General features: G+C 55.7%; 1 protein-coding gene across 3 annotated transcripts in view; it reads left to right on the forward strand.

Moving 5' to 3' along the window:
• CDH4 (cadherin 4) overlaps positions 1-27,519 on the forward strand; it is a 704,555-nt gene that overhangs the window by 670,583 nt on the left and 6,453 nt on the right. For all 3 annotated transcript variants that reach the window (XM_016938212.4, XM_016938213.4, XM_009437555.5), the window contains 5 exons: positions 5,247-5,432; positions 19,726-19,979; positions 20,605-20,747; positions 24,479-24,712; positions 25,894-26,127. In XM_016938212.4, the coding sequence (XP_016793701.1) occupies positions 5,247-5,432; positions 19,726-19,979; positions 20,605-20,747; positions 24,479-24,712; positions 25,894-26,127 (1,051 nt within the window). The remainder of the gene's footprint in view (positions 1-5,246; positions 5,433-19,725; positions 19,980-20,604; positions 20,748-24,478; positions 24,713-25,893; positions 26,128-27,519) is intronic.

The raw sequence follows: 27,519 nt of genomic DNA on the forward strand, positions 1-27,519 counted from the left end.
GACCGGAGCGGCATGGTCCTGCTCAACCCTCCCACAGAGGCCTGAAGGCCAGAAGCTACTGAGGGCTGCCAAGTGGCTCCCAGGGGAGGCCAGCAGGTTTTCACTCAAGGAAGGAGAAGCGCCCTAAGATTCAGGCAGGCTGCTTTGGGGGCAAGGCAGTGTCCCCAGCGGAGGGAGTGGCCCTGAGCCAGGTGTCAGAGCCCAGCAGTGTGTGCTACGGGGCCCTGGCAGGCTGCTTTGGGGCAAGGCGGTGTCCCCAGCAGAGGGAATGGCCTGGGGCCAGGTGTCAGAGCCCAGCGGTGTGAACTGTAGGGCCCTGGCAGGCTGCTTTGGGGCAAGACAGTGTCCCCAGCAGAGGGAATGGCCCTGAGCCAGGTGTCAGAGCCCAGCGGTGTGAACTGCAGGGCCCTGGCAGGCTGCTTTGGGGCAAGACGGTGTCCCCAGCAGAGGGAATGGCCCGGGGCCAGGTGTCAGAGCCCAGCGGTGTGAACTGCAGGGCCCTGGCAGGCTGCTTTGGGGCAAGACGGTGTCCCCAGCAGAGGGAATGGCCCGGGGCCAGGTGTCAGAGCCCAGCAGTGTGTGCTACGGGGCCCTGGCAGGCTGCTTTGGGGCAAGACGGTGTCCCCAGCAGAGGGAATGGCCCGGGGCCAGGTGTCAGAGCCCAGCAGTGTGCACTGCAGGGCCCTGGCAGGCTGCTTTGGGGCAAGAGTGTCCCCAGCAGAGGGAATGGCCCTGAGCCAGGTGTCAGAGCCCAGCAGTCTGTCCTGCAGGGCCCTGGCAGGCTGCTTTGGGGGCAAGGCGGTGTCCCCAGTGGAGGGAGTGGCCCTGAGCCAGGTGTTAGAGCCCAGCGGTGTGCGCTGCGGGTCCCTGGCAGGCTGCTTTGGGGGCAAGGCGGTGTCCCCAGTGGAGGGAGGGGCCCTGAGCCAGGTGTCAGAGCCCAGCGGTGTGTGCTGCGGGTCCCTGGCAGGCTGCTTTGGGGGCAAGGCGGTGTCCCCAGTGGAGGGAGTGGCCCTGAGCCAGGTGTCAGAGCCCAGCGGTGTGCGCTGCGGGTCCCTGGCAGGCTGCTTTGGGGGCAAGGCGGTGTCCCCAGTGGAGGGAGGGGCCCTGAGCCAGGTGTCAGAGCCCAGCGGTGTGCGCTGCGGGTCCCTGGCAGGCTGCTTTGGGGGCAAGGCGGTGTCCCCAGTGGAGGGAGTGGCCCTGAGCCAGGTGTCAGAGCCCAGCGGTGTGCGCTGCGGGTCCCTGGCAGGCTGCTTTGGGGGCAAGGCGGTGTCCCCAGTGGAGGGAGGGGCCCTGAGCCAGGTGTCAGAGCCCAGCGGTGTGCGCTGCGGGTCCCTGGCAGGCTGCTTTGGGGGCAAGGCGGTGTCCCCAGTGGAGGGAGGGGCCCTGAGCCAGGTGTCAGAGCCCAGCGGTGTGCGCTGCAGGACCCTGGCAGGCTGCTTTGGGGCAAGGCGGTATTCTCAGCAGAGGGAATGGCCCGGGGCCAGGTGTCAGAGCCCAGCGGTGTGCGCTGCAGGACCCTGGCAGGCTGCTTTGGGGCAAGGCGGTATTCTCAGCAGAGGGAATGGCCCGGGGCCAGGTGTCAGAGCCCAGCGGTGTGCGCTGCAGGACCCTGGCAGGCTGCTTTGGGGCAAGGCGGTATTCTCAGCAGAGGGAATGGCCCGGGGCCAGGTGTCAGAGACCAGCAGTGTGTGCTGTGGGGCCTGGCCAGAGCAGCGTCTGTGTGTTCATGGCATCTCTGGAGAGGGCTCAGGGTCCTGGCACCCAGGACATTTTGCAACTCAGATCTCCAGGGTCAGGGGAGCTCACTGGCCTTGAGTCCTCCACCAGCCACTGCAGGGGTCACCTGCCTGCCTCACTGACCATGGGGCAGGCCACCCTCCTCCCTGCTCCAGGTCTGCAAAGCTCCCCCGACCCTGAGGCCCTCCCACCACCACCTCTGCCTGGAGATGGTCCAAGCAGGGAGTGTATAATGTGGCCCAGCTACCACCTCCCCTGAGGACACCAGGGGGACTATCACCTCCACCTCACAGCTCTGTCCCACCCCCAGGCCCCCCCGGGCACCAGATCAGCTCCTAGACTCACAGCAGCACGGCCCTGGCTGAGGAGGGCTGCCCCTCCCGCCCGGTCCCCGGCCCTTCTGGAACTTGTTCACAGGCCTCAGTGAAGCTTCCTTGAATGTCCCCCTGCAGTGGTCCTCTGCCCAGGGCCTGGCCGCCCAGGATCCCGTGTGGCCACAGCCTCAGCAAGGGCTGTCCTCTCACATCCAAGGACTGCAGGGCTGAGATCAGGCAGGCAGCTCCCTGTACCTCACTCTCAGGCACGTTCTCACCCCCAGAACATATGGATCTCCAACCATGGCCTGAGTCGCCCCTGCTATCCCCCAGTAGGCACCATCCCCCATGCCATGATGCCTTGCAGTGCAGGGCCCAGTGTGTCCCACGGCGACGCCAGCTCCTTGTCCTGCTGGGGGACGATCTGACTCCTGGGCGGCTCAAAACATGTGATGAAGGGAAGACAGAGTGAGTCCCGAAGCTCCCTCCTCTAGGGCCAGGTCAGCGTCTCCAGGCCTCCCCGGGTACCCAGCTGCAGCTTCCGGGCTCTGGCCACCTGGCTCAGGAACAGAGACAGCTGGGAGATTCCGTCCCACACTGGACATCGGGAGTGATGGGGGCGGTAGCTGTCCACTCTGGAGTTTAGCAAAGACGGTTCCTCCCAATCCTCAGATGAGATCTGTGGCTGAGCGTGGCCATCGTGTGAGGAAGGGCTCCCGCTCCACAGACAGGGCTGAGATCCCACTTTGGATAAATCCACAGTTTTTCTTCCTAACAAGCTGATTGTATCGGGATGTGAATGCTTGGACCTAAAGGTGACAGGCAGGGCCCTTCCTACCAGACCCAGGGCTGGGCCGGGCTGCGGGGTTTTCAGCCCAGCTTAGAGCCCCAGGTCGAGGAAGCTGATTAAAGGACTTTCTCTGAGCTTTTGAAATACAGAGAAAGGACGCAGTGTTTGTCTGGGATTAAACTGGAATATTTTTCCATCCTTGACAAGGCAGCCCGTTGGTGTGGGCTCTGAATTCTTCTGTCGCGTCGCCGTCCTTTTTAGGAATGCTGACTCGGCTCCTGCCTGGGAAAGGGGACCAGCGTATTTCATTTTTGTGCATTTATATGAAGGCTATCACTCATTCCTTCATTCATTGATGAGAGGCTAGGCCTTGGGCCAGCAGGGACAGTCGCCATCTGTATGTCCCCGGACCCTGTTCACCTGATGTCTTTGTCCACTGGTCTAATGGGGCCTCCACACTCATGACAGATGCATGGAAGGGGCGCGGGTGGGTCGGGTGAATCTGCGCCATCTCACAGCCTCCTCTCACACCGGCTCTGAGACTCTGGGCCCAGAACCGCCGCCTCGGGGCCTCTGTGTGCTTCTCTGTCCTTGCAGGACCTGCCTGTGGCAGACGCGGTCTGCTGGCTGCCCGACGCCCATTTCCCACCCCTTCTCCGTTTCCCACCTCACAAGGCTCCCTTCTTTGGGCTTGTGGTGGCCGTGGGACATCGCCCTGTCCAACGGGAGTGTCAGCACAAGTCAGGTGGGGAGGGGCACTCCAGGAAGACTCTTTCTTACCGAAGGGACAGCTGTGCTTCTCAGGCAGCCAGAGGGCCAGGCCGAGCTGCAGGATCCTGACCACGGGAGGCCGGGGAAGGACAAAGCCCCGTCCCAACGGGCCCAGCCACCTGCAGCCCTGGAAGGTCAGGCTCCTGGGTTCAGGTCACCCCAGTGCAAGTTTCTGTTTGCTGTACCTGAGGGCTCCTCCGTGACTCCTGGCTGAGGGCAGGTGTGAAGGTGGCCTGGGTAATTCCCCAGACACCCTAACGGCCTTGTTTTAACTTAGTCACCTCTTTAAAAGTCCCATCTCCAAATACAGTCACACTCTGAGGCCTTGGGGGTTTAGGGCTTCCACACAGAAACTCCAGGACACAACATTCAGCCCCTAACAGTGCCTCATGCCAGGACACAGGGGCTTCCCACCCGGGGACACTCCGGTGGAAAGGGAGCAGAGCTGCCTGCAGATGTGCACAGCAGCCCTGTCCTCATGCTCCAGCGCCCGTCCTGGGAGGAAGGGTACCTGATCACAGCACTGTCACATCACAGAGCGCTGCTCAGCCATCTCAGCTGCACGCAGCAACACAAAGGAATCCCAGAGCCACAGTGCCCAGCAGAAGCCAGACACAAGTGCTGGAAGTTTCCGCCCATGTAAAGAAAAAACCCAGGTCAACTCATCTGTGACGCCAGAAGTCAGCATGAGCTTACAAGGTTCCTGCAACAAATGGCCACAGACTAGGGGCTTGAAACAACAGGAATTTATTCTGTCAGTCTGAAATCACCAGGGTCTTGCTCCCTCTAAAGACTCCAGGGAGAACCCTTCCTGCCTCTTCCTGGTTCTGCTGGCCACCCTGGTGTTCCTGGGCTTGTGGTGGCATCACTCTAGTCTCTGCCCCCATCTCCCACGGCCTCCCCTTCTGAATATGTCTGCGTCTTCTCTTTGTGAAATCCCCTCTGCCTCCCTCTTCTGAAGATGCACATGGTAGCATTTAGCTCCCACCTGGATCATCCGGAAAAATCTCCCCAGCTCAGAATTCTCACCTCCAGCACCTTTTCTTCCTACAAGGTGGCATTTCTAGCTCCAAGGATTGAGATGTGGCCATATCTTTGGGGCCACCATTCAACCAGTACAGTTGGAAACTTTGGGACCTGGAAGGGGTCTGGGGTGGGGACTGGGAATGAAAAGAAGTGCCCATTGTTGAAGCCGCTCCATCAGCGGCCCTCTGCCGTGGCCGCAGGGCTGACGCACCTGCCGGGCAGGTCTGCACGCCTGCTTCAGTGGGGCCCCGGCAGCCGTGCTACGAGGCGTGCACTCCTGTGCACCCCTGAGCAGCCTGTCTTCTCTGATTCCTGATCTGGGCGTGGCTGACACAGTGTGTTCTGTTTGTGAACATTCGTTGAGCTGGGCTGACACGGTGTGTTCTGTTTGTGAACACTCGTTGAGCTGGGCTGACATGGTGTGTTCTGTTTGTGAACACTCGTTGAGCTGGGCTGACACGGTGTGTTCTGTTTGTGAACACTCATTGAGCTGGGCTGACACGGTGTGTTGTTTGTGAACACTCGAGCTGCACATATGCTACGTGCACTTCTGTGTGCATATTTACACTTAACACGGGTTTGTAACATTCTTTCCTTCCATTTTGCAGTTTGCAGGGGAGGTCCCCGAAAACCGCGTGGAGACCGTGGTCGCAAACCTCACGGTGATGGACCGAGATCAGCCCCACTCTCCAAACTGGAATGCCGTTTACCGCATCATCAGTGGGGATCCATCCGGGCACTTCAGCGTCCGCACAGACCCCGTCACCAACGAGGGCATGGTCACCGTGGTGAAGGTGCGTACTCTTCTCACACCCTGCCAGGCACCCCAAGTTCTGCCACCTGCACACTCCCTAGGACCAGTCAAACAGGAGTGATACTCGGTGTAAAGTTAGTGCCCCCCTAATATCCAAGGGTAGAGGCAGGTAACCCAACCTGCTGGAGGCAGACACAACCTTCACAAGGACCTGTCATGTGACCTTCAGGGGCTTGGCAGACCCCCCAAAAATACCCTCCCATTCCCTTTTCAATGTCTATATATTCACTCTCACCCCCTAATCTAGTAATGGGCGAATTTCATTATTAGAATTCCTAATGTTAAACCATCTTTGCATTCCTGAGACAGATCCCACTGAGTAGTGAGGTAATATTTTGTAACACGTTGAAGAATTTGTTTTGCTGATATTTGAAGTTTTTCATGTACTTTTCTGGGTGATTTAGGCCTATAGCGTCCTCATCTGGGTTTTGCTATCAAGGTTACAGACTAATCTCAAGAGTCTTTCTGTCCCAGAGACAGGTCTTATGATGCTGTAATAATCTGTCCCCTGAATGTTTGGTCACACTGTGCTGTGAAGCCGTTGAGTAGCTGTAGATTTTGTCTTTTTGGTCGTGCTTCTTTTTGTTTTGGAGAGAGATTGGTTTGTAACTACTGGTTCAATTTCTTTGATGGTTTTGGTCAGATATGTTTTTCTAGAAAAGTGTCCATTTAATCTAAATTTTCAAATTTACTTATAAAGGCCTATCATTATAGTAGTAGTGATTCAGTCTTCTAATCTAACTCTTTTTCTACACTCATAATTCATATTCCCCTGGAAGGGCAGATTGGGAATTATATCATAACACTTAGCAATCGTTTACAACTTAGTGTGAAGAAGTTTAGCAGTTATTGTCCCAAAATAATTTTGAATAGGACTAAGAAGAAAAGAGCAAGAGCACATTGGGCATTTTTAGAGAAAAGGAGGGGTGACAGAATGGTGAGCTTAAAGCTGGGTAGGATCTGCTGAAGCGTAAGGAAAAGCAAGATGAGCTTAAAGCTGGATAGGATATGCCGAAGCGTAAGGAAAAGCAAGATGAGCTTAAAGCTGGATAGGATATGCCGAAGCGTAAGGAAAAGCAAGGTGAGCTTAAAGCTGGATAGGATATGCCAAAGCGTAAGGAAAAGCAAGATGAGCTTAAAGCTGGATAGGATATGCCGAAGCGTAAGGAAAAGCAAGGTGAGCTTAAAGCTGGATAGGATATGCCGAAGCGTAAGGAAAAGCAAGATGAACTTAAAGCTGGATAAGATATGCCAAAGCATAAGGAAAAGCAAGTTTCATTTTGAGTTGGATCATTTAGAAATTTCCTTCAGCGGCCCGGAGCAGACTTAACCACAGAAATTTAAATACTCGAGAGTTGTATTCTCTCACGTGAGAGGAGTCTGAGGTGGGCAGTTGGGGCCAATGTCACAGCTGCACAATCAACAGAAACCCTGGCTGCTTCTATCCTCTGCTCTGCTGTGTGCATCTTTCAGCTTCTAGGGCCCCTCATGGTCCAAAATGGCTGCTAGAGCACCAGCCATTACGAGACTTTTACAGGCGGTAGGAAATCAAAAAGGGGGGAAGAATGGCTCACCCCTCCTTTATTAAGGGACCTTCCCAGAACACCTGTTCACATCTTCTTGGGCAGAGTTTAGTCACATGGCCATTCTTAGCCAGAGAAGAATTATGTTATGTTTCCATAACATAATTATGGAAACATATCCCAAACTTCTCCTAAGGAAGAGGGGAGCTAGATGTTAGGAGATCACAGGGGAAGAAAATAGGCTTTCTCCAGGATCTGTGTCTTTTCTCAACACCCCAAAGTCATCTTTTTCCTTTTCTTAATAACCTCTTTTCTAAGCAAGCTAGTGAAGACTAGTTCTCCTGAAAATTCTTATAAATTCTTCATCATTTTTATTTTATGAAATATTCAAACATACACACAAGCAGAAATAATAGTGAAATGAACTTCTGTATACCCATCACCTAGATTTAATTAACATTGTGCTACATTTACTAAATCTTTTTATTTTGGCTGATATGTTTGAAAGTAAATTAGCATGTCACAGCATTCCAGCCCTAACTCTGTATAAGCTTTCTTCTTCAAGAGAGGCTATTTTTTCACCGTAAAAGATAGTTCTTAGAGAAGAGGCAAAATACACGTTTCACTTCCCCTCTAATTACGAATTTTCAGAGTGAGGTATTAGCACAGCCGCGCCCCCAGTGGCAAAGTCAGATCTGTGTGCGCAGGGACTGGGCATGGTGAGGAAGGATGTAGCAAACCCTTTCTCCTTTTCTCCGGGCGCATTTGACCTCGAGCTAACGTTCTAGCTCTGGCCTCTAGAAACCCACAAGGTGAATCGTCAGCTGCTTTGCTGGCAACGTTGCTCATGGGAAGATGATGGAGACTGGATGTGACATGCAGGCAGAGGAGAGGAGTGTGCCGTGAGCCCAGAGCTGGCTGGGGCCTTCCCCAGTGAGTAGCGAGCCTCGGCCCATCTCCTGCTTGTGATTCCAAGGAGGTATCTCTGACTCCCACAGCTCGGATTCTGTGGCCTTCACAGGGAGCACAACAGGCAGCCCCCGGCCCCAGGAGATCAGCACCTGTCTCACCTCCCCTGCCCTTGGAGGGCCACTTCTGCAGCTGGAGCACACACAGCCCCGCCACCTTCATCGGCCCAACATAGATCAGAAAGGGCCGGTACCAAAGAAGAAGGCTGGCTCAATGTGGGGAAAGCCTGACCCCTAAGGACTCCAGTGAAGGTGGCTTCCTGCCCAGCCCAGGGGCTGGTGGCCTCAGCCGTCATGTGCCTGCCTGGCCCTATCTGCGCAGAGCATCACAGCCACGGAAAGTGGAAGAGCACAGCCAACTTCAGGGAAGCGCCAGTGTCTTAGGACTGCATGGGCCTCATGGCACTGGGCCAGGCCCTCAGCAGGCCCACGGAGCCCCTTGGCAGGCCCACGGAGCCCTCTTCTGTTCTTCAGAGAGGAGCCACTGGTTCCAAGCATATAGCACAGACTAGACTGTGGGGCATGGACTGAGGGTCCCAGGAGGGCCTGGGCACCGCCACCCCAGGAACTGATTCCTGAGATGGGAAATCATCCCCTTCGGGTTCTTCCTCCAGCTGGGGATGCTCCTGAGAAGGCCGCTGGGAGAGCAACTCCTCCAGGGCTCAGCTGCTTGGCAGCCATCTCCTCACAGCAGGAAGGCCCTGGCTGGCAGGTGGGTGGGGCATGAATTTTGGAGGCAGAGAGGAGGTGCTGACAGCAGCCAGGTGGGCACAGCCAGGCACATTCACTGACCTATTGCCATGTGACAGCTTGGCAGCGGGCCACCCTCTGCTGAGTTTGTGCCACGTCCCTTCCCCTAGCCATCAGGGTCTCCTGTCCAGCTCCACCATCTCCTTGTCAGGCCTCTGTCTACGTGGTGAGAGTGGGGTTTCCCGAAGCATGTCTACAGAACGCTGGTTCTCAGGATGTTGATGAGCGCTGCCTGCGAGCCACGTTCACAGCTAAAATCTCCCCATCACCTGTGCCTCCTGCCCCCCACAGCCAGTCAACATCAGTGGCACTGAGGCCATTAAGGGGCCTGTGAAAGGAAGATGAAACCTCAGGACCCCAAACCCACTATGCCAAAGGGAAGTGGAGCGTGGGGACTGAGTCTCACGGTGCTGCCTCCCTTCTGTGGCCACACAGGTAGCTGGGGCTTCACACACCTACCCCGGCTTCTGTGAAACGTGGATCCACTGAGCACTAAGCAGAGCCTTGCAAGGATGTAGCCACTGTCTCATTGCCTACCTGGCCCCCGCTTTTTTCTCCTTTCCTCCTCCCTCTCCTGTCTGCTCTTTCCTCTTTAAATATTGAAGTCCTCAAAACCCTCTTTGGGAAAAGCACAGGACACAGATCCCACTGGGACTTGTGCTTCTTCTTCCCGGGTGCGGGCTCAGCCTCGGCAGAATAACCCTGGAATCAACTGAGATCGGTACAGGCTCAGCCTCAGCAGAATCACCCTGGAATCAACGGAGATCGGTGCGGGCTCAGCCTCGGCAGAATAACCCTGGAATCGACTGAGATCAGTGCGGGCTCAGCCTCAGCAGAATCACCCTGGAATCGACTCAGATCTTGCAGGCCCCATCCCTCAGGCCTGGGAGGCTTGGAGACCTGCCATGCTCAGGGGAACAAACATAGCCCCTGCCTGGTACCCCGCATCTCCCACCAGAGCGACAGAAACTAGAAAGGTGCTGCCACTCCACACCCACAGGCGGGCTGGCACCCACCAGCAGAAACCCAGATGTGAAAATCTGCAGATTTTCAGATTTGGGGCTTGGGGTGCATTTTACCTTTTCACAGCCGCCGTCTTCCCCACTGGGCACAAGGAGGAGCAAACCAAGTTCCTACAGCACCGCCTGCTGCATGTACCTGGAGGGAAGGGGCCCTCCAGGCCAGGGGAGGGCTGCAGCCAGCTCAAGTCTTCATGACCTAGAGAACTAGCGCCGTCCCTATTTCTGCACTTCCCCAGATCTCCAGCACCCTGAAACTCCCAGGGAGCCTCAGGCCAGGCCCCAATGTGATCAGCTACAGTGACGTTGGGCACCGATACCAGGTGTGCCATCCTCACCCCCATCTCACTTGGTCCTCACGCCCACCAAGGAGGTGCTATTCTTGTCCCGTTTCACAGATGGCATAACTGGGGGACACAGACAGGATCACACAGTGGGGACTGTACAAGCTGGGGCTGGAACCTGCTACCTCTGCCATAAAGCCATCTGTTAACCGTCCAGGTTCCTCGCTGGCCCTGCCTATCTGACTGAGCCAAGGTGTCTGTGTGTGTTCAGGACAACGTTCCACAGGTTTGAGGCCGAGGCTGAGGGCTGGCTGGGCTGTGTCTGCTCAGAAACCAGTCCTCTTCCAGGACATCCTGACAAGGCCAGATGGTACCGTCTGACCAGCCTGAAACCTTCCTAGTGCCATGAGGAGGGGACACGGAGGCTTGAGGAGGGGTCCAAGGCCTCCTGAGGCAGCATGAAACTCTGACCCAGCTGACAGTCCCCAGCCCAGGGGCCCTGAGACCCCATGATGCCTCTCCCCAGCTGTAAGCCCGAGTCCTATAATGGGAAGCTGCTCAGCCATCAAAAGGAACAAACGGGAGATCCATGTGACACGCGATGGGTCTCCAGTGCATCACACTAAGTGAGATGAGTCAGAACCAAAAGGTGGCCTGTTGCATGCCCCCATCTGCAGAACATCCCGGAAAAGACAAAACTGTGGGGACAGAAAACCCTTCAATGCTTTGCTGGTGGATGGAGAGGAAGGGACTGCAAAGGCACAGCATGAGAGAAGCGTGAGGGAGATGGGACTCTCCTGCACCTTGGCCGTGGGGCTGGCCGTGCTTCCGTACACTTGTTAACATTCCTGAGAGTGACTCTTACTGCATGTCAATTTTCAAATAAATTTTAAAATTTGAGGAGCTGAGAGCACAGACTTGCAGCCACACTGTCCCCAAAGAGTCATGGGTCATTGTGTCCTAGGTAGAATTCAACAGGAGAACCACACTTTTTCTTTTTTCTTTCATTTTTGTTCTTACTCCACATAGTGCTTTTCTCTGAAGTTTCAATTTAGACTCTGTTTAAGGTGCGTATTTAGTCTGGGGATGCTTCGCCTTAGAAAACATTTCCAAAATTGGTTTTGCGTTCTTTGGTAGAGACGTCGTCTTTTCAGGCATTCTCTTTCAGAGCAGGGGAGTGGGGTGGAGGGGAGGGGTTGGGGAGTGGCGGGTGGTGTGGGAGGTAGAAGGCCAGTGCAGGGACCCCCATGGCCCAGCCCACAGGAGATGTCCAGTATCTTGAGGGCACCTGTTCTTAGATTCCCACGCTAGCTCTTTGCTCACTTACCCCTGGCATGGACCAGCCACTTAATCTCTCTGTGCCTCAGTTACCTCAAACATAAAATGATGCAAATTGTGGGGCCTATGCCCAGAGGCTTATGACTCACATTGAAATAGACCCTGGATATAAATGATCTGGCACAGTGCCTGGCACAAGGTAAGGACTGAATCAATGGTATTAGCTGCTGTCGTCATCATAACCATTCTCGTTATCATCATCATCATCCTCATCATCTTCATTGTCACTGCTGTCCCGAGCTAGGGAGAGGCTCCTGATCATTCTCCCTGCTTAGTTCCCCAGAGCATGAAGGTTACTTTAATTCCATGAAGGGTCCCCTGAGTCCCTCAGAAGAGCAGGCACCATATCATGTATGTACACTGCAGACCTGACCAGGTCACTGCTCCCAACCTTCAGTAGTTTATAGTCTGCAGAGGGGATGGTGAGGAGGAATCAGTAAAATATTTTGTCAGGTACACACTGGAAGCCCCAAATCCAGCAATGCAGCAGTGTGCTCTTTCCTTCTCTAAACCGACTTAGCTTCTGTTTCTAGCTGGGTCCCCCCAGGTGGTGGTAAGTGGTAGACTGGCATCTCTTCTGCCTCCCTTTTCACACAGTTGTGTCTATGCTCTGGGCTGATGCAGTGCCCTGTGCAGGGGAGGAGAGCACTCCTGGGCAACTGTCAGAGGTGTTTGGTCACCTCTGTTCTCAGCCATCAGTCACCCAAATCCTGGCTGCATCATCCTTCACTTCTGCGATCCAGCTCGGCCACTGTCAAAAGAAGTCCACAGGCATCTCGGGCAGGTCATCCAGATCTGTCCTGCCCCACACTCCCAATTCCATCTCCCTAGCCATACCAGCCGGGGATGAGGAATGCGCCTTGCCACCTCCCAGGCTCTACCTGAGGTGGGCACACAGCTTCTCTGCTCTCAGGTCCCCAAACCCAAATACCATCTGTTACCATCACACCCTCCTCAGGGCCCAGCACGGCCTCTTGTCTCCCTCCTCCAGTTGTGAAATCTTATCTTGAAGGAGCAAGGCCCAGGTCCAGGCTCATCCCAGGTTCTTTCTCGTCTTACCCATGGCCCTCAGTTTTAAAGCTAAAAAGCCAAGAACCGGCCTCTGCCACTTCCCCTTCGGGCAGCAACAGAGCTGGCCTTCCTGTGGGAGGCTCACAGGTGGCAGGAATTCTGGGGAGAGCAGGTGGGAATTCCAGGGAGAGCAGGTCAGTGATGGGGTCAGTTCAGGCAACTCCTCCCCAAGACAGGGGCACAGAGTGAGACTTTGAATGGAAGCTCCTGAGCCTCCCATCGGAGGGGAGCAGGGCAGACGTCCTGGTGTGTCCCCACCTGGCCCTGCCCACTCCGCCCAGCCGGTGCTGGAGCTGCTGCTCAGGCACACGCCCAGCTGCTCACCTCTGAGTGAAGGGTCATGGCCACGTGTGGGTGGCAGCCATGCTGAGCCTCGGCGAGTATATCCAGCCACCCTAATCGAAACTGCTGGAGCAAATTACCTATTGATTTCTCCATTACAAATGTGTTTTATTTTATCTTCCTGTGGGCTTTTATTGGCCATAATCATCTTTCTGGAAGGCCTCCTTGCTCAGGCTGGTGACACGATTTTTTAACGCATGACACGCAGCATTATTCCATGTCCCCGGGAACATGAGCCAATAAATATGGGAGAAAGACCATTTCCCTCAGGGGCTTGTTCATAGCGCTACCACGACGTGATGAAACAGTCTAGCCACATGAGTGGCCCCGTCCCAGCCAGCTCCTGGAGGGCCTGGGGGGGCAGCTGCAGGCGTTGGCATGGACAGCTCTGGGGGGGACCCCAACACGATGTGGGTGCAGGCAGGTGCTGGGAGCTTGGAGGCATCTGGAGTCCAGAGACAGAGGGACCAAGGCCAGACCTGGGGGTACCTGAGACCCCTGGTAGAACCTTTCAGAGGAGTGTGCTGGGTTATTCTGGATCAGGCGTCCCTTCAGGCTTGCAGTCAGCTTGGGCTGTGGAAGGTTCTGCAGGGTGACAGCTGCAGGTGTGAGGCTCCTGTGTGGCACACACAACCCCAAGATGGGCCTGGGCAGTGGTGGTGAACAAGGGGGTGCCCACCCCCTATATCCCCCAGGCACCTATGGGGCACAGATGAACCACACTGGCGCTGTGCTGGACGCTGGGGAGGCGGAGGTACAGGGCACAGCCCCTGCCCCAGGGGTGGCAGAGTCAGGGTGGGGGTCATGAACCAACGCAGTGAGAGGTGACAGCGTGCATCAGGGAGCCACGAGGCATCTCACTCAGGACTCAGGGAGGCTAGCAGGGACCACCCCTTCCTTCAGAGGGACAAGGAGACCACCCCTGGGGAGGATGAGGGCTCACCTAAGCGTGGTATCGCAGTGACTGCGTGTCACCCCCAGGGGCAGTGCAGGGACCGTGGGGACCCAGGACCAGAACTGTGATCTCTGCCACTCCCTGCAGACCCTCCTGGAGGCAGTCATGGGCTTCCAGGAGCCACCGTCTCAGTTCTCCTTCCATGCTCATCCAATACTACTATTTAGGCAATTTTATTTTTTGAGACGAGGTCTTACTCTGTTGCCCAGGCTGAAGTGCACTGGTACGATCACTGCTCACTGCAGCCTTGACCTCCCAGGCTCAAGCAGTCTTCCCACTTCAGCCTCCTGGGTAGCTGGGACTACAGGTGTGTGCTACCACGCCCAACTAATTTCTTTTTGTTTTGTAGAGACGGCATCTCACTATGTTGACCAGGCTGCTCTCGAACTCCTTGGCTCAAGTGATCCTCCTGCCTCAGCTTTTCAAAGTGTTGGGATTACAGGCATGAGCCACCGCACCTGGCCTTATTGATGTGATTTTTAAATTTCTTCTTTTTGTACTGAAATATCTTATTCAGTAGCAGTGCCGAGAAGTCCTGAGTGTGACATACCAGATTATGTGGTTGTTCGTGCTTGGAAAGATCAGGCCCTGAGAGGCTGTGGTGGCCCCGGAGATGGGGCAGGGTTGGATCTGTTCAGACTCAGGTGCTTCACTGCCGGCCCCAAGCATGGGGAGTGGGGTTCAAAACAGCACCTTGTGGGTGGAACACCCCAGGTTCCTTCCTGTCTCACCTGTGGCCCTCAGCTTATGAAGCTCCAAAGCCACAAACTGGCCTTTTCCGCTCCACTGTAGACAGTGCCTGGCCTGCCTGCCAGCAGGTGGTTCACGAGGGGTGGGAACGTGGGGACATCACATCAGTGGCGGGGCATGGTGCCCTCATGCTTCTTGGGGAAAGCTGATTGATTCCTCCAGCAGATAAGTTCCTCTCTAAGTGGAAATGTCTTACACTGTTTATCATGAAAGTTTCCAGGCATTCCTAGAAGTAGGAGGAACCTGCATAATTGCGTGGAAGTGCTGTGTCATGATGATTGCGTGGAAGCATGCCATGGTTGCGTGGAAGCGTGGTGTCGCGGTGATTGCATGGAAGCGTGTTGTGATTGTGTGGAAGCGTGGTGTCGCGGTGATTGCGTGGAAGCTTGTGATTGTGTGGAAGCATGGTATCGTGATTGTGTGGAAGCGTGGTGTCACGGTGATTGCATGGAAACATGGTGTCACAGTGATTGCATGGAAGCGTGTTGTGATTGTGTGGAAGCGTGGTGTCACGGTGATTGCGTGGAAGCATGTTGTGATTGTGTGGAAGTGTGGTGTTGCGGTGATTGCATGGAAGCGTGTTGTGATTGTGTGGAAGCATGGTATCGTGGTGACTGTGGAAGCGTGATGTCACGGTGATTGCGTGGAAGCGTGTTGTGATTGTGTGGAAGTGTGGTGTCGTGATTGTGTGGAAGCGTGGTATCGTGATTCTGTGGAAGCGTGGTATCGTGATTGTGTGGAAGCGTGGTATCATGGCAATTGTGTGGAAGCATGGTGTCGCAGTGATTGCATGGAAGCGTGTTGTGATTGTGTGGAAGCGTGGTATCATGATTGTGTGGAAGCATGGTGTCGTGATGATTGCATGGAAGCGTGGTGTCACGGTGATTGCATGGAAGCGTGGTGTGGTGATTGCATGGAAGCATGGTGTCACAGTAATTGCATGGAAGCGTGGTGTCATGGTGATTGCGTGGAAGCGTGGTGTCGTGATTGCATGGAAGCGTGGTGTGATTGCATGGAAGCGTTGTGTCACAGTAATTGCATGGAAGCGTGTCATGGTGATTGCGTGGAAGTGTGGTGTCGTGATTGCATGGAAGCATTGTGTCACAGTAATTGCATGGAAGCGTGGCGTCACGGTGATTGTGTGGAAGCGTGTCATGATTGCATGGAAGCGTGGTGTCACAGTGATTGCATGGAAGCGTGGTGTCATGGTGATTGCATGGAAGCGTGGTGTCATGGTGATTGCATGGAAGCGTGGTGTCATGGTGATTGCATGGAAGCGTGTTGTGATTGTGTGGAAGCGTGGTATCGCGGTGATTGCGTGGAAGCGTGGTGTCACGGTGATTGTGTGGAGGAAGCGTGTTGTGATTGTGTGGAAGCATGGTATCGTGATTGCGTGGAAGCGTGATGTCACGGTGATCGCATGGAAGTGTGGTGTCACAGTGATTGCATGGAAGCATGTCGTGATTGTGTGGAAGCATGGTATCGTGACTGTGGAAGCGTGGTGTCATGGTGATTGCGTGGAAGCATGTTGTGATTGTGTGGAAGTGTGGTGTGATTGTGTGGAAGCGTGGTATCGTGATTCTGTGGAAGCGTGGTATCGCGGCGATTGTGTGGAAGCATGGTGTCGCAGTGATTGCGTGGAAGCGTGTTGTGATTGTGTGGAAGCGTGGTATCGTGATTGTGTGGAAGCATGGTATCGTGATTGTGTGGAAGCGTGTCATGATTGTGTGGAAGCGTGATGTCACGGTGATTGCATGGAAGCGTGTTGTGGTTGTGTGGAAGCGTGGTATGATTGTGTGGAAGCATGGTATCGTGATTGTGTGGAAGCATGTCGTGATTGTCTGGAAGCGTGGTGTCGCGGTGATTGCATGGAAGCATGTTGTGATTGTGTGGAAGCGTGGTATCGCAGTGATTGTCTGCAAGCGTGGTGTCACGGTGATTGTGTGGAAGCGTGGTGTCACGGTGATTGGAAGCGTGGTGTCACGGTGATTGTGTGGAAGCGTGGTGTCACGGTGATTGTGTGGAAGCATGGTGTCACGGTGATTGCGTGGAAGCGTGTTGTGATTGTGTGGAAGCGTATCGTGATTGGAAGCATGGTGTTGCGGTGATTGCATGGAAGCATGTTGTGATTGTGTGGAAGCGTGGTATCGTGATTGTCTGGAAGCGTGGTGTCATGGTGATTGGAAGCGTGTCGTGATTGGAAGCGTGTCGCAGTGATTGCGTGGAAGTGTGGTATTGTGATTGCATGGAAGCATGGCGTCACGGTGATTGCGTGGAAGCATGGTGTCACGGTGACTGCGTGGAAGCGTGGTGTCACGGTGACTGTGTGGAAGCGTGGTGTCACGGTGACTGCGTGGAAGCGTGTCACGGTGACTGCGTGGAAGCGTGTTGTGATTGGAAGCGTGGTATCGTGATTGCGTGGAAGCGTGGTGTCATGGTGATTGTGTGGAAGCGTGGTGTCACAGTGATTGCATGGAAGTGTGGTGTCACAGTGATTGCATGGAAGCGTGTCGTGATTGTGTGGAAGCATGGTATCGTGATTGTGTGGAAGCGTGGTGTGGCGGTGATTGTGTGGAAGCATGCTGTCGCGGTGATTGTGTGGAAGCGTGGTGTGATTGCGTGGAAGCGTGTCTTGGTGATTGCATGGAAATGTGTGATTGTATGGAAGCGCAGTGTCATGGTGATTGCGTGGAACCGTGTCATGGTGATTATGTGGAAGCATGGTGTCATGATGATTGCATGGAAGCACCGTGTCATGGTGATTGTGTGGAAATGTGTGATTGCGTGGAAGCATGGTGTCACGGTGATTGCATGGAAGCGTGGTGTGGTGATTGCATGGAAGCATGGTGTCGTGATGATTGCATGGAAGCGTGGTGTCACGGTGATTGCATGGAAGCATGGTGTGATTGCATGGAAGCATGGTGTCAGTAATTGCATGAAAGCGTGGTGTCACGGTGATTGCGTGGAAGCGTGGTGTCACGGTGATTGCGTGGAAGCGTGGTGTCATGGTGATTGCATGGAAGCGTGGTGTCATGGTGATTGCATGGAAGCGTGGTGTCGTGATTGCATGGAAGCATTGTGTCACAGTAATTGCATGGAAGCGTGGTGTCACGGTGATTGCGTGGAAGCGTGGTGTCATGGTGATTGCATGGAAGCGTGGTATTGTGTAAATCTTACAGTGATAGGCACGCTGCTGCGTGGCAATCTGCACTTTTTGCAGGAGTACGTTTTTTTAATTACCAGACCTCATGATCCTCCGCACCTAAATCTGTCAGAATGCGTCACCCTCAAAAGCACATTTTGGGCAGGGTGCAGTGGCCCACGCCCGTCATCCCAGCACTTTGGGAGGCCGAGGCAGGCGGATCACCTGAGGTCAGAAGTTCAAGACCAGCCTGGTCAACATAGTGAAACCTCGCCTCTACTAAAAATATAAAAATTAGCCAGGCATGGTGGCGGGCACCTGTAATCCCAGCTACTGGGGAGGCTGAGGCAGGAGAATCACTTGAAGCCAGGAGGCAGAGGTTGCAGTGAGCCGAGATCACGCCACTGCACTCCAGCCTGGGCAATGGAGGAAGACTCTGTCAAAAAAAAAAAAAAAAAAATCAAAGCTCTATGATAAGAAATAGAGAGCAAACTCACAAACTCACACTCCCAGCTGTGACCCTGACCCCATTCCTTCCCTCTGATAACGATGATCATTTTTATTAGTTTTTGGTTTATCCTCACGATGTTTCTTTCTGCAAATATGAGCAAATACATATACAAATCATATTTTTCTCCCTCTTTTGCACAAAAGGTGCACACTATGTGGGTTGCTTTTTTGCCCACCAGTAGATCCTGGAAAGCTCTCCTCTTCAGTACACAGAGGTTGTTGTCTTTCCTCTTTACGGCTGCAGGTGTCTCCCCGTGCAGATGTACTGCAGGCCGTGCAGCCCACCATTGCTGATGGATGTTTGGGTCATTTCCAGCATATTGTCTCGACAGATACTACGCAATGAATACTCTTATGCATATGTTACTTTGCACGTATCCAAGCAGAATGTTTTAATGCAATTGAGACACAATATGTTGTGTTTTTTTCCAGTGAGACTGTTGCAAGCTTTGCCATTGAACGTCTCAGGGCCCCAAGCTGTTTCCATGTAACTTCCCTCCCTCCCCAAAATGTGAAAGAAAGGCTTGAGCGAAGCTTTTCTGATAATACAGCATCACTGCAGAACCGCAGCTCTAGCGTTTATCAGCCAGGGTCCTGGTGCACCAGAAGGGCACCAAAGAATTGTGTGAATGCAGGGGCCAAGTGCAGCAGTGACGGGAACTGCAGACCTGGCATGGTTCTGTCCGGGGCTGCGGTAACAAATTACCACAAACCAGGTGGGTTACAACAATAGAACTGTCTTCTGTTCCAGCTCTGCGAGTCAGAGACATAAAATCAAGGTGCCGGCAGGAACGGTCTCGCTTAGGCGGTTCTGGAGGAGAACCCACTGCCTGCCTCTCTCCCGTTTCTTGGCCTGTAGCTGCCTCACTCCAGACTGCACCTCTGTCGCCACATGGCTCCTCCCTGCACCTGTGTGTCTCAAATATCCCTCTCCCTTTCTCTCTGTTTTGAAATTTTGGAGAGCCTCGCTCTGTCACCCAGGCTAGAGTGCAATGGTGTGATCACAGTGCACCGCAGCCTCAAACTCCTGGGCTCAAGTGATCCTCCCACCTTAGCGTCCTGAAGCCCTGGGATTACAGGCGTGCATGACCGCACCCAGCCCTGCCTGTCTGTTATGAGGGCCTCTGTCTTTAACTGACATGTACAAAGACGCTATTTCCAAATAAGGGCTCATTCACAGGTCCCAGGTGGACATGTCTTTTAGGGGCCACCATTTGACCCCCTGCAACTGGTGAGGCCCCCCTGGCCAACAACGTCAGGAGCCTTCCCCACACTAGGCTCAAAGGAGGAAGGTAGGGACGGGGTTACCAGGCCAGGAAGAGGGGCCACCCAGCAGGGGCTGCAGCCCCCCCAGGAGGAGCCCAGCTTCTGCCTCAGCACAGCGGCTGGGAGGCCTAGACCTCCTCCCTCTCTCCTCCCATCGGCCAAACCCAGCAGGAAGCCAGAAGATAAGGGTGCCTGGGAGATGGGACCCTTTGGGGCCTCCTGGCTAAAGAGCAGAGCAGAGAAGAGCTGGACATGGCTCAGGGAGGGGTGGAGACCAACCTTCCCATGTGTCCCCCCATGCCCACCCCCGCGGGAGCTGTGCCAGGTCACTCCCAGCCCTGATCTGTTGTTCCAGGCAGTCGACTACGAGCTCAACAGAGCTTTCATGCTGACAGTGATGGTGTCCAACCAGGCGCCCCTGGCCAGCGGAATCCAGATGTCCTTCCAGTCCACGGCAGGGGTGACCATCTCCGTCATGGACATCAACGAGGCTCCCTACTTCCCCTCAAACCACAAGCTGATCCGCCTGGAGGAGGGCGTGCCCCCCGGCACCGTGCTGACCACGTTTTCAGCTGTGGACCCTGACCGGTTCATGCAGCAGGCTGTGAGGTGGGTCCACAGGACATGCCTCGTCCCTGCCTGCAGCTTCCCAGGTTCCATACAGAAGGGTCCAGAAATACCCCATGAAACCCACAGCCCAGAATTCCCCCAGATGGGTGGTCGGGGGCATCTCCAACCTGAGGCATCCTTCCAGGAGGGAGCCGCAGCCCCTTAGTCCCAGATAGCCAGATGCAGCCCCTGATCAATCGTGAGTGTTGTGACCGGTGCTTACTCATTCAGCACTGTCTAGACACAGGCCGGCCCGATCCTGGCCGCACTCTCATAGCTATGAGACTCAGCAACCTCCTGCCCTCTCTGCTCCTCAGCGTCCTTGTCCGTTCGATGGGGACAATGAGGGCGTCTGCCCACAGGGTCCTTGTGAGTTGAGACCACCCACTACTGGATGAGCTTGGTGCCCGTAGCCACTGCGTGGCCTGTCCTGTTGTGGGGCGGGGGGGGGGGCAGTCCAACGTGGAGGGGAAGCCCTAGAGGAGGACAAGGCCTGGGGGGCTCCAAGGAGACGGAGACACTGGCCCAGGCCCAGGCCCTGGAGGTGTGGCCAAGGAGGCCTGGGATCCAGGGCAGCCCCGCCCACCCCCAGCCTTACCTCCCCCTGCACTTGTGGTCTCCGCAGATACTCAAAGCTGTCAGACCCAGCGAGCTGGCTGCACATCAATGCCACCAACGGCCAGATCACCACAGCGGCAGTGCTGGACCGTGAGTCCCTCTACACCAAAAACAACGTCTACGAGGCCACCTTCCTGGCAGCTGACAATGGTGCGGCCCGCCCCAGGGAGGCAGCCGTCTCGGTGGCCTTCCCATGTCCTGGGTTCTGTGGGCGAGGGAGGGTGCTGGCGAGGGAGACCCCGAGAGGCCAGCAGGCATCCAGAGGGTCACCCAGAGGGGCTGAGGGGGCATCTGTGCAGACACCGGTGATCAGGGCTGCGTCATCTCGGGGCCCCCAGGCCATGCTCCCCCTCCACCCACTCCCATGTCAGTCATTCATTCTGCCCCCTCCCCAGCATTCACTTGCTTGTTCGCAGGTGTGCCTGGTCTATCCCCCCAACGTCACTCACCCACAGCCTCCAGGGGCGTCAGGGCACTGGTCATCCCAGGCTTGGCTTTGCTGCCCTCTGCAACCTGAAATGCATCTCAGTTTTGCTGCCTGTAAACTGAGGCGCTGGAACCACGTCCACAGTTTTCAAATGCTTTCAGCCGGCAGCCCTTGCCACAGACCCCATCCTGCGGGGAAGGCCCAGCCCCACTGGTCAGCAGCCCTGGGGGTGCCGCCCTCGTGTCTCTGACCACCCACGGCACAGACCCCTGTGGCCCTTAGTCACAGCAGGAGGCATGAGACCCTCCAGGGCCCTGGGAGTGCAGAGGGCGGTGGCAAGGTCCCGGGGCAGGCGGCACAGCAGACGACCTCAGGAGCCTGGACGGGAGGGCGAGGGTGGGCTGGGCAGAGACGGCAGGAAGAAGGTTTGAGAGCACGCGGGGCTTTCTGAGGGACATGGGCCGGCATCTCAAGAAGCAGCCACCCCTTCCTGGACCTGCCGTAACCCTGCGAACTGGCCGAGCCCCCCACGGGTCGCACGCTCTCAGAGGCATGGAGGCAGGGCGGGTGGGAGTAGGGATTCTGGAACCGAAGATCAGTCCAGTACTACCGCTTACCAGTGGGAAAAGACGTGACCGCTCTGTGCCTCAGTTTCCTCCTCTGCCAAGTCAGGGGAGCCTTAGTACCCCTGAGAATCAAACGAGTCGGAGTCACCGGAACACTGAGGAAGGGCCTGGCTCAGAGCAGCATGGGCTCCTGTTTGCTGCGGCCGTGATGACTGCCCGGGCTGCTGTTCGCCGAGTACCGGCCGAGTGCCTGCCGCTGCTCATCAGTGGGCGGAACACAGTGACGCCCTGCTGTGGCGTGGCTGACAGCCCGAGAGTGTCGGCTGGAACCCGGGTCAGTGAATACCGATGGAGGAAACTGCAGCACAATTGAGGCTTTTTTTCTCTCACGTCAAAGAAGGCTGGAGGCAGGCAGCCCAGGGGGAGATCCGAGACCTGGGGCATCCTGACTGTGCCACGGCATGGCCCAGAATGGCTGCTGGAGCTCCAGCCGTCACAGCCATGTTCTGGCAAACAGAAGGCCTTGCGGGGAGGGCACGGGCACACGTCTGCTACTAAGGACTTTCAGAAAGCCCCACGCAAGTCCTCCACCCACAGCTCACAAAGCCCAGAACTTACTGATGCAGCCACCCCCAGCTGCAAGGGGCGCTGGGAAATGGGGTCTTCTAGATGGACAGTGATGATCCCAGACGAAATGTAGGACTCCGATTATTTTATTAAAAGGAAACAGAAAATGGATATTGGGGATGACTCAGCAGCGTCTGCCCCAGGGAGACCGGAGAGAAACCAGCCATGCAGATGATTCAGGCAGCAAGAAGAGCTGGGAGAAAACAAAACAGGCGGCTGGGAGGCAGTGACCAGGGGCTCCGCTCTGAGGAGCTGCCCTTGGGACCAAGAGCTGTGGAAGCAGAGGAGCAAGCAGGGGACGGAGGGTCACAGAGTTAGGAAACGCTGTGCGCAAAGGCCCTGAGGCGGGGCTGTGTCTGGTCCGCTCTTGGAACGGCTGTGCGTGAAGCCTCATGAACAAGGGTAGCCATTGTGCAAACGCTCGTCCCATAGCAGGTGAAGACAGGACGTGGACACCCCCCTGCCAGCCTCCCCCAGCCAGCGCTGCCTCCCCTGCCAGTGTCCACAGAGCCCGGGCTGTGTAGCTGTGCAGCTGCCTGTGAGCCCAGGGCTCTGGTCAGGGGAAACGTCTCCCCTTGAGGGTCCCCTGCCGCAGCTCAAGCCCTGAGGTTAAATTAGAAAGTGATTGTGAGCCCGGGCCAGGCCCAGTGGCTCACACCTGTAATCCTAACACTTTGGGAGGCCAAGGCAGGTGGATCATGAGGTCAGGAGTTCAAGACCAGCCTGGCCAACATGGTGAAACATGTTGTTTAGTAAAGAAACCCCGTCTTTACTAAAAAAATACAAAAATTAGCTAGGCATGGTGGTGCATGCCTGTAATCTCAGCTATTCGGGAGGCTGAGGCAGGAGAATCACTTGAACCTGGGAGGCAGAGGTTGCAGTGAGCCAAGATCGCACCATTGAACTCAAGCCTGGGCAATAGAGTGAGACTCCATCTCAAAAAAGAAAAAAAAGAAAGTAATTGTGAGGCCGTAGCTGGAACATCGGAGCGTCCGTCGCACGTGGCAGACGCCGTGTGAGGGAGCCGGGGTGCACAGGCTGGAGCAGGAGTCCTCCGGTTAACAGAACCTGTCTGTGCTTCTCCGATCACGTGCCGTGCCATCAGCTGCATCTCAGAGCAGTTTTCAAAGGTAGCGCCGCGCTGCGTCACCTTAAATGTGTTTTGATGCAGCTTCCAGAAGATTAAAGAGACATCCCGTGGGATATATTTTTACATGCTTCGCCTGCCTCAGTCAAAACACGTGGTTGTTAACGTCAGGTCAGGAGCTGCCATCAGGAGCAAAGCCACAGTCAGAACATGCCGCCACCGCCGCCGCCTCCAAGCCTGGAGAGCAGACAGGGCATCACTCTGTCCCCAGATTCCAGCCACCTGGCCTGCATCCACCAGCACTGCTGGCCTGGGCTGAGGCAAGGACTGAGCATGTGAAGGCCCCAGGGACAGGGACGGCCCCTGAGGAGCTTGGGGGCTCGGCAGAGCACCTCCGTTCACGCTGAAGCCAGAGGCCATCGGGTCCTCCAAGGAGACCTCCTGCCGGGCCAGGAGGGAGCTTCCATCAAAGCTCATCTGGAGCGGTCGCGCCTGCCTTTCTCACAGACACTTCCAAAAGCAGCAGTTCTTCCACGCGATCATGCGTCTGGGCTCAGGGCTTCCAGCACCCTGGGGCTCTGCTGGGCGGGGCCAGCAAAACTCAGGGAGGCAAGGAAAGGTTTTGCCCTAAGAAGTCCCAGATGGGGGCAAGATGTGGTGGGCGGATCCCAGCCCTCAGGGGCCAGTGCAGAGCCCAGCACCCTCAGAACCCCTCCCTGGCTCCCCAGTGGGAGTGAGTCCCCAGTGCGTGGCTGTGACCTCCGTGGCTGTGAGTTTCCACATGAATGCCGCACCCCGCTGTGTGCGTGTGTGCAGGTGTGGGTGTGGCCGTGTGCTCTGCCGTGTCTGTTGAGGTGCCGTGCGCAGTGGCTGTGTGCGTGTGTGTGCAGCTGCGGGTGTGGCCGTGTGCTCTGCCGTGTCTGTTGAGGTGCCGTACGCAGTGGTGTGGCTGCCCATGGCATGTGGCAGGGTGTCGGTCAGGAGCCATGGCTGGGCTGTGGGTCAGTCCCTGTGCAGCTGTGTTGGGAGATGGCCGGCCGTGTCCCGCTGGGGGTCTGCACGTGTCCCTGTGTATGTTGCACATGGTTGTTTGTGTGCGTGTCCTGTGTGGAGCTGTGGGTTGGTCATGGAGTACCAGGAGTGGCCCGTGTGGTGACCTGTGTCTGTTCCACAGGGATACCCCCGGCCAGCGGCACCGGGACCCTCCAGATCTATCTCATTGACATCAACGACAACGCCCCTGAGCTGCTACCCAAGGAGGCGCAGATCTGCGAGAAGCCCAACCTGAACGCCATCAACATCACGGCGGCCGACGCTGACGTCGACCCCAACATCGGCCCCTACGTCTTCGAGCTGCCCTTTGTCCCGGCGGCCGTGCGGAAGAACTGGACCATCACCCGCCTAAACGGTGAGCCCGCCTTAGGTCACGGGGAGGGTCAGACTAGCCTGGGGTGCAGGCCCCTGGGAGACCCAGCTGGCCTTGGAAGAGTGGGCACCAGAGGTGGGTGACAGTCCTCCAACAGGACTGTCCCACCAAAGCTGGGGACACTGGCCACGCTTCAGCTGCTCAGCCTCCTTCACCTGGCCTTGAGGAGGCCACCAAGTCATTCCCAATTTCTTGCTGCTTTAATGAGCCCAGCCGTGAACATCCTTGCAGCTCTACCCATGTACATCCATGACAACTTCCTGTGCCGGTTGTCAGTGGACTGGACCCTGACTGATATGTTTCCTTAGAATACTTCCCTGGATGCAGATCTGTGGTAGAAAAGGATATCAAAATTCTCAAGTTTTGGCAGTACTGTGAAAATGTGCTCTAAACATGTCTACTTCCATCGGGAGAGTGCCTGTTTCCTCAAACCCCACCAACACTGAACATTATTGTTTTAAAATAATATTTTATTCTGCCACCTTTAGGCCAGTCATTATTTCCATTTGTATATCCTGATTACCAGTGCAAATTTTTAATATATACTTATTGGCCATTTTTGTTTCTTCTGTGAATTGTCTGTTCAATGACTTTGCCTATGTTTTCTTTGGGGAGTTTCTTTTTATTGATTTGGTAAAACTCTTTATATATTCAGGAAATTATTTCTTCATCCTACATGTTGCAATTGCTTTTTGGTTGTGTCTCCAATGTCTTTTTTTTTTTTTGAGACTGTTGCCCAGGCAGAAGTGCAGTGGCACAATCTCAGCTCTGCAACTCCACCTCCCAGGTTCAAGCAATTCTCCCACCTCAGGCTCCCAAGTAGCTGAGATCACAGGCTTGCACCACACGCCTGGCTAATTTTTGTATTTTTTACTAGAGACAGGGTTTTGCCATGTTGGCCAGGCTGGTCGTGAACTCCTGACTTCAAGTGATCTGCCCACCTCAGCCTCCCAAAGTGCTGGGATTACAAGCGTGAGCCACCACGCCCAACCTCCAATGTCTTTTAACTTAATGATGTAGCACAGGTGTATGTATATATGTGTGGTAACCAGGCAGCCATTTCAGATTTCCATGCCATCGGGCTTTTAGTCTTTTCCTTTGGACGTCTTGCTTGGAAGCGAGGGCCGGGCTCTGGTTGAATGTTTACTGTTGCTTTGCACCAGGTGACTATGCCCAACTCAGCTTGCGCATCCTGTACCTGGAGGCCGGGATGTATGACGTCCCCATCATCGTCACAGACTCTGGAAACCCTCCCCTGTCCAACACGTCCATCATCAAAGTCAAGGTGTGCCCATGTGATGACAACGGGGACTGCACCACCATTGGCGCAGTGGCAGCGGCTGGTCTGGGCACCGGTGCCATCGTGGCCATCCTCATCTGCATCCTCATCCTGCTGAGTGAGTGTGGCTGAGCACCAGGGTGGGCAGGGGCATTGCGGGTATGAGTGCCCTGTCCCAGGGATGGTGGGCAGAGGGGGGCCTGGATTTGCCCCTCAGCCCTTATCTCTCAGCCTCATCTGTCAGGAGCCTTTCAGAAATGCAGCTGAACTGGTCCATATGACAATGGGAAATTGGAGCCTCCCGTTACTCTCAAGTCTGGAGGTGCAGGCCGGCCCAGGTGTCTCCCATGGCCTGGCCCCTTTCCACGGCTCCACTCTGCCTCCCAGAGCCCCTGTGTCCTGAAGCTGTTGCCCTCCAGGACCTGTGACGCCTGTGGGCAGCTCCCAGGTGGACTTAGCAGAGGGAAGGTCAGCCCTGCCTGTTAGCGTCCCCATCCAAAGTCCCAGGACACTCTCTGATTGGACTGGCTTGGGTCACATGCACACCTTGGAGCCAATCACCAGCCAAGCAGTGGAGTGTTCTCACTGGCTCTGCCCAGATCACATGCTCTAGTAGTTTCTTGAGTTTCCCACAACCACTGTGGGTTCCCAACAGGTCTGAGGGCTGGCAGGGGGGGGCGGTGCCAGGGGAGGTGCTTGAAAATGACCCCAGAGGTCCCTCTTCCCATCATCCCTCATGGACAGCCGCCGTGGTCTGTGATACCCCAGGGATCCCAGTGGGAGGCAGGGCGGGGAAGGGTTGGGCTACCACCTCCCCAGTTCACACCCAAACCACAGGGTCCCCCACCACGTCCAGAACAGGCCGGAACAGGCGGCAGGCCCCTCCTGCAGACCTGGCCTGCGGCTGACTTGAGACCCCAGGGACCAACCTGAGCCCTGTCCACAGGATATCTGAGTGATGAGGACTCTGCTTTTTTCCCCATTTCCAGACCTATCACCCCTTGAAAAGCCGGTTTTCATTTCTGAGGCTTGTTTTGAAAGCCATTCAGTGTCGTGGGCTTCTTTGTGTGATCAAGAGTGGAAAGAGCCCCACAGAGGTTGGGAGGTGTCTCTGTAGCAAAGGTGGAGGCATTCTCACCGATGTCCCCTGCTCTGAAAACACCGGGGCCAGGCCCCAGCCAGAGCACCCTCTGTGGGCAGGGCTGTGAGACCCAATTCAGTTGAGTGCCTGGCCCGTGCAGGAGACCTGGGCCACTCTCGAGGGCAGCCGCAGTGGAGGGCATCTGCAGTGGGGCCACGGTCAACAGCAGATCCACCTGCTGCCCGGCTTCTGCCCAGTCGTGGGCACCTCAGCCCTGGTGGGGTGCATGGGGGGCACCCGGAGTGGCCTCCCCTCCTCCACACTCCTCCTCTCAACCCTCGCTCATCTTGTCTGCCTGGATGAGCCTGGGATGCCAGCTGTGAGAGTGGAGCTGACCTCTTCAAAGGTTCTTGGCCTTGTGGCTTCCGT

Source organism: Pan troglodytes, chromosome 21 (genome assembly GCF_028858775.2).
Source record: "Pan troglodytes isolate AG18354 chromosome 21, NHGRI_mPanTro3-v2.0_pri, whole genome shotgun sequence".
Taxonomy (NCBI): Eukaryota; Metazoa; Chordata; class Mammalia; order Primates; family Hominidae; genus Pan; species Pan troglodytes.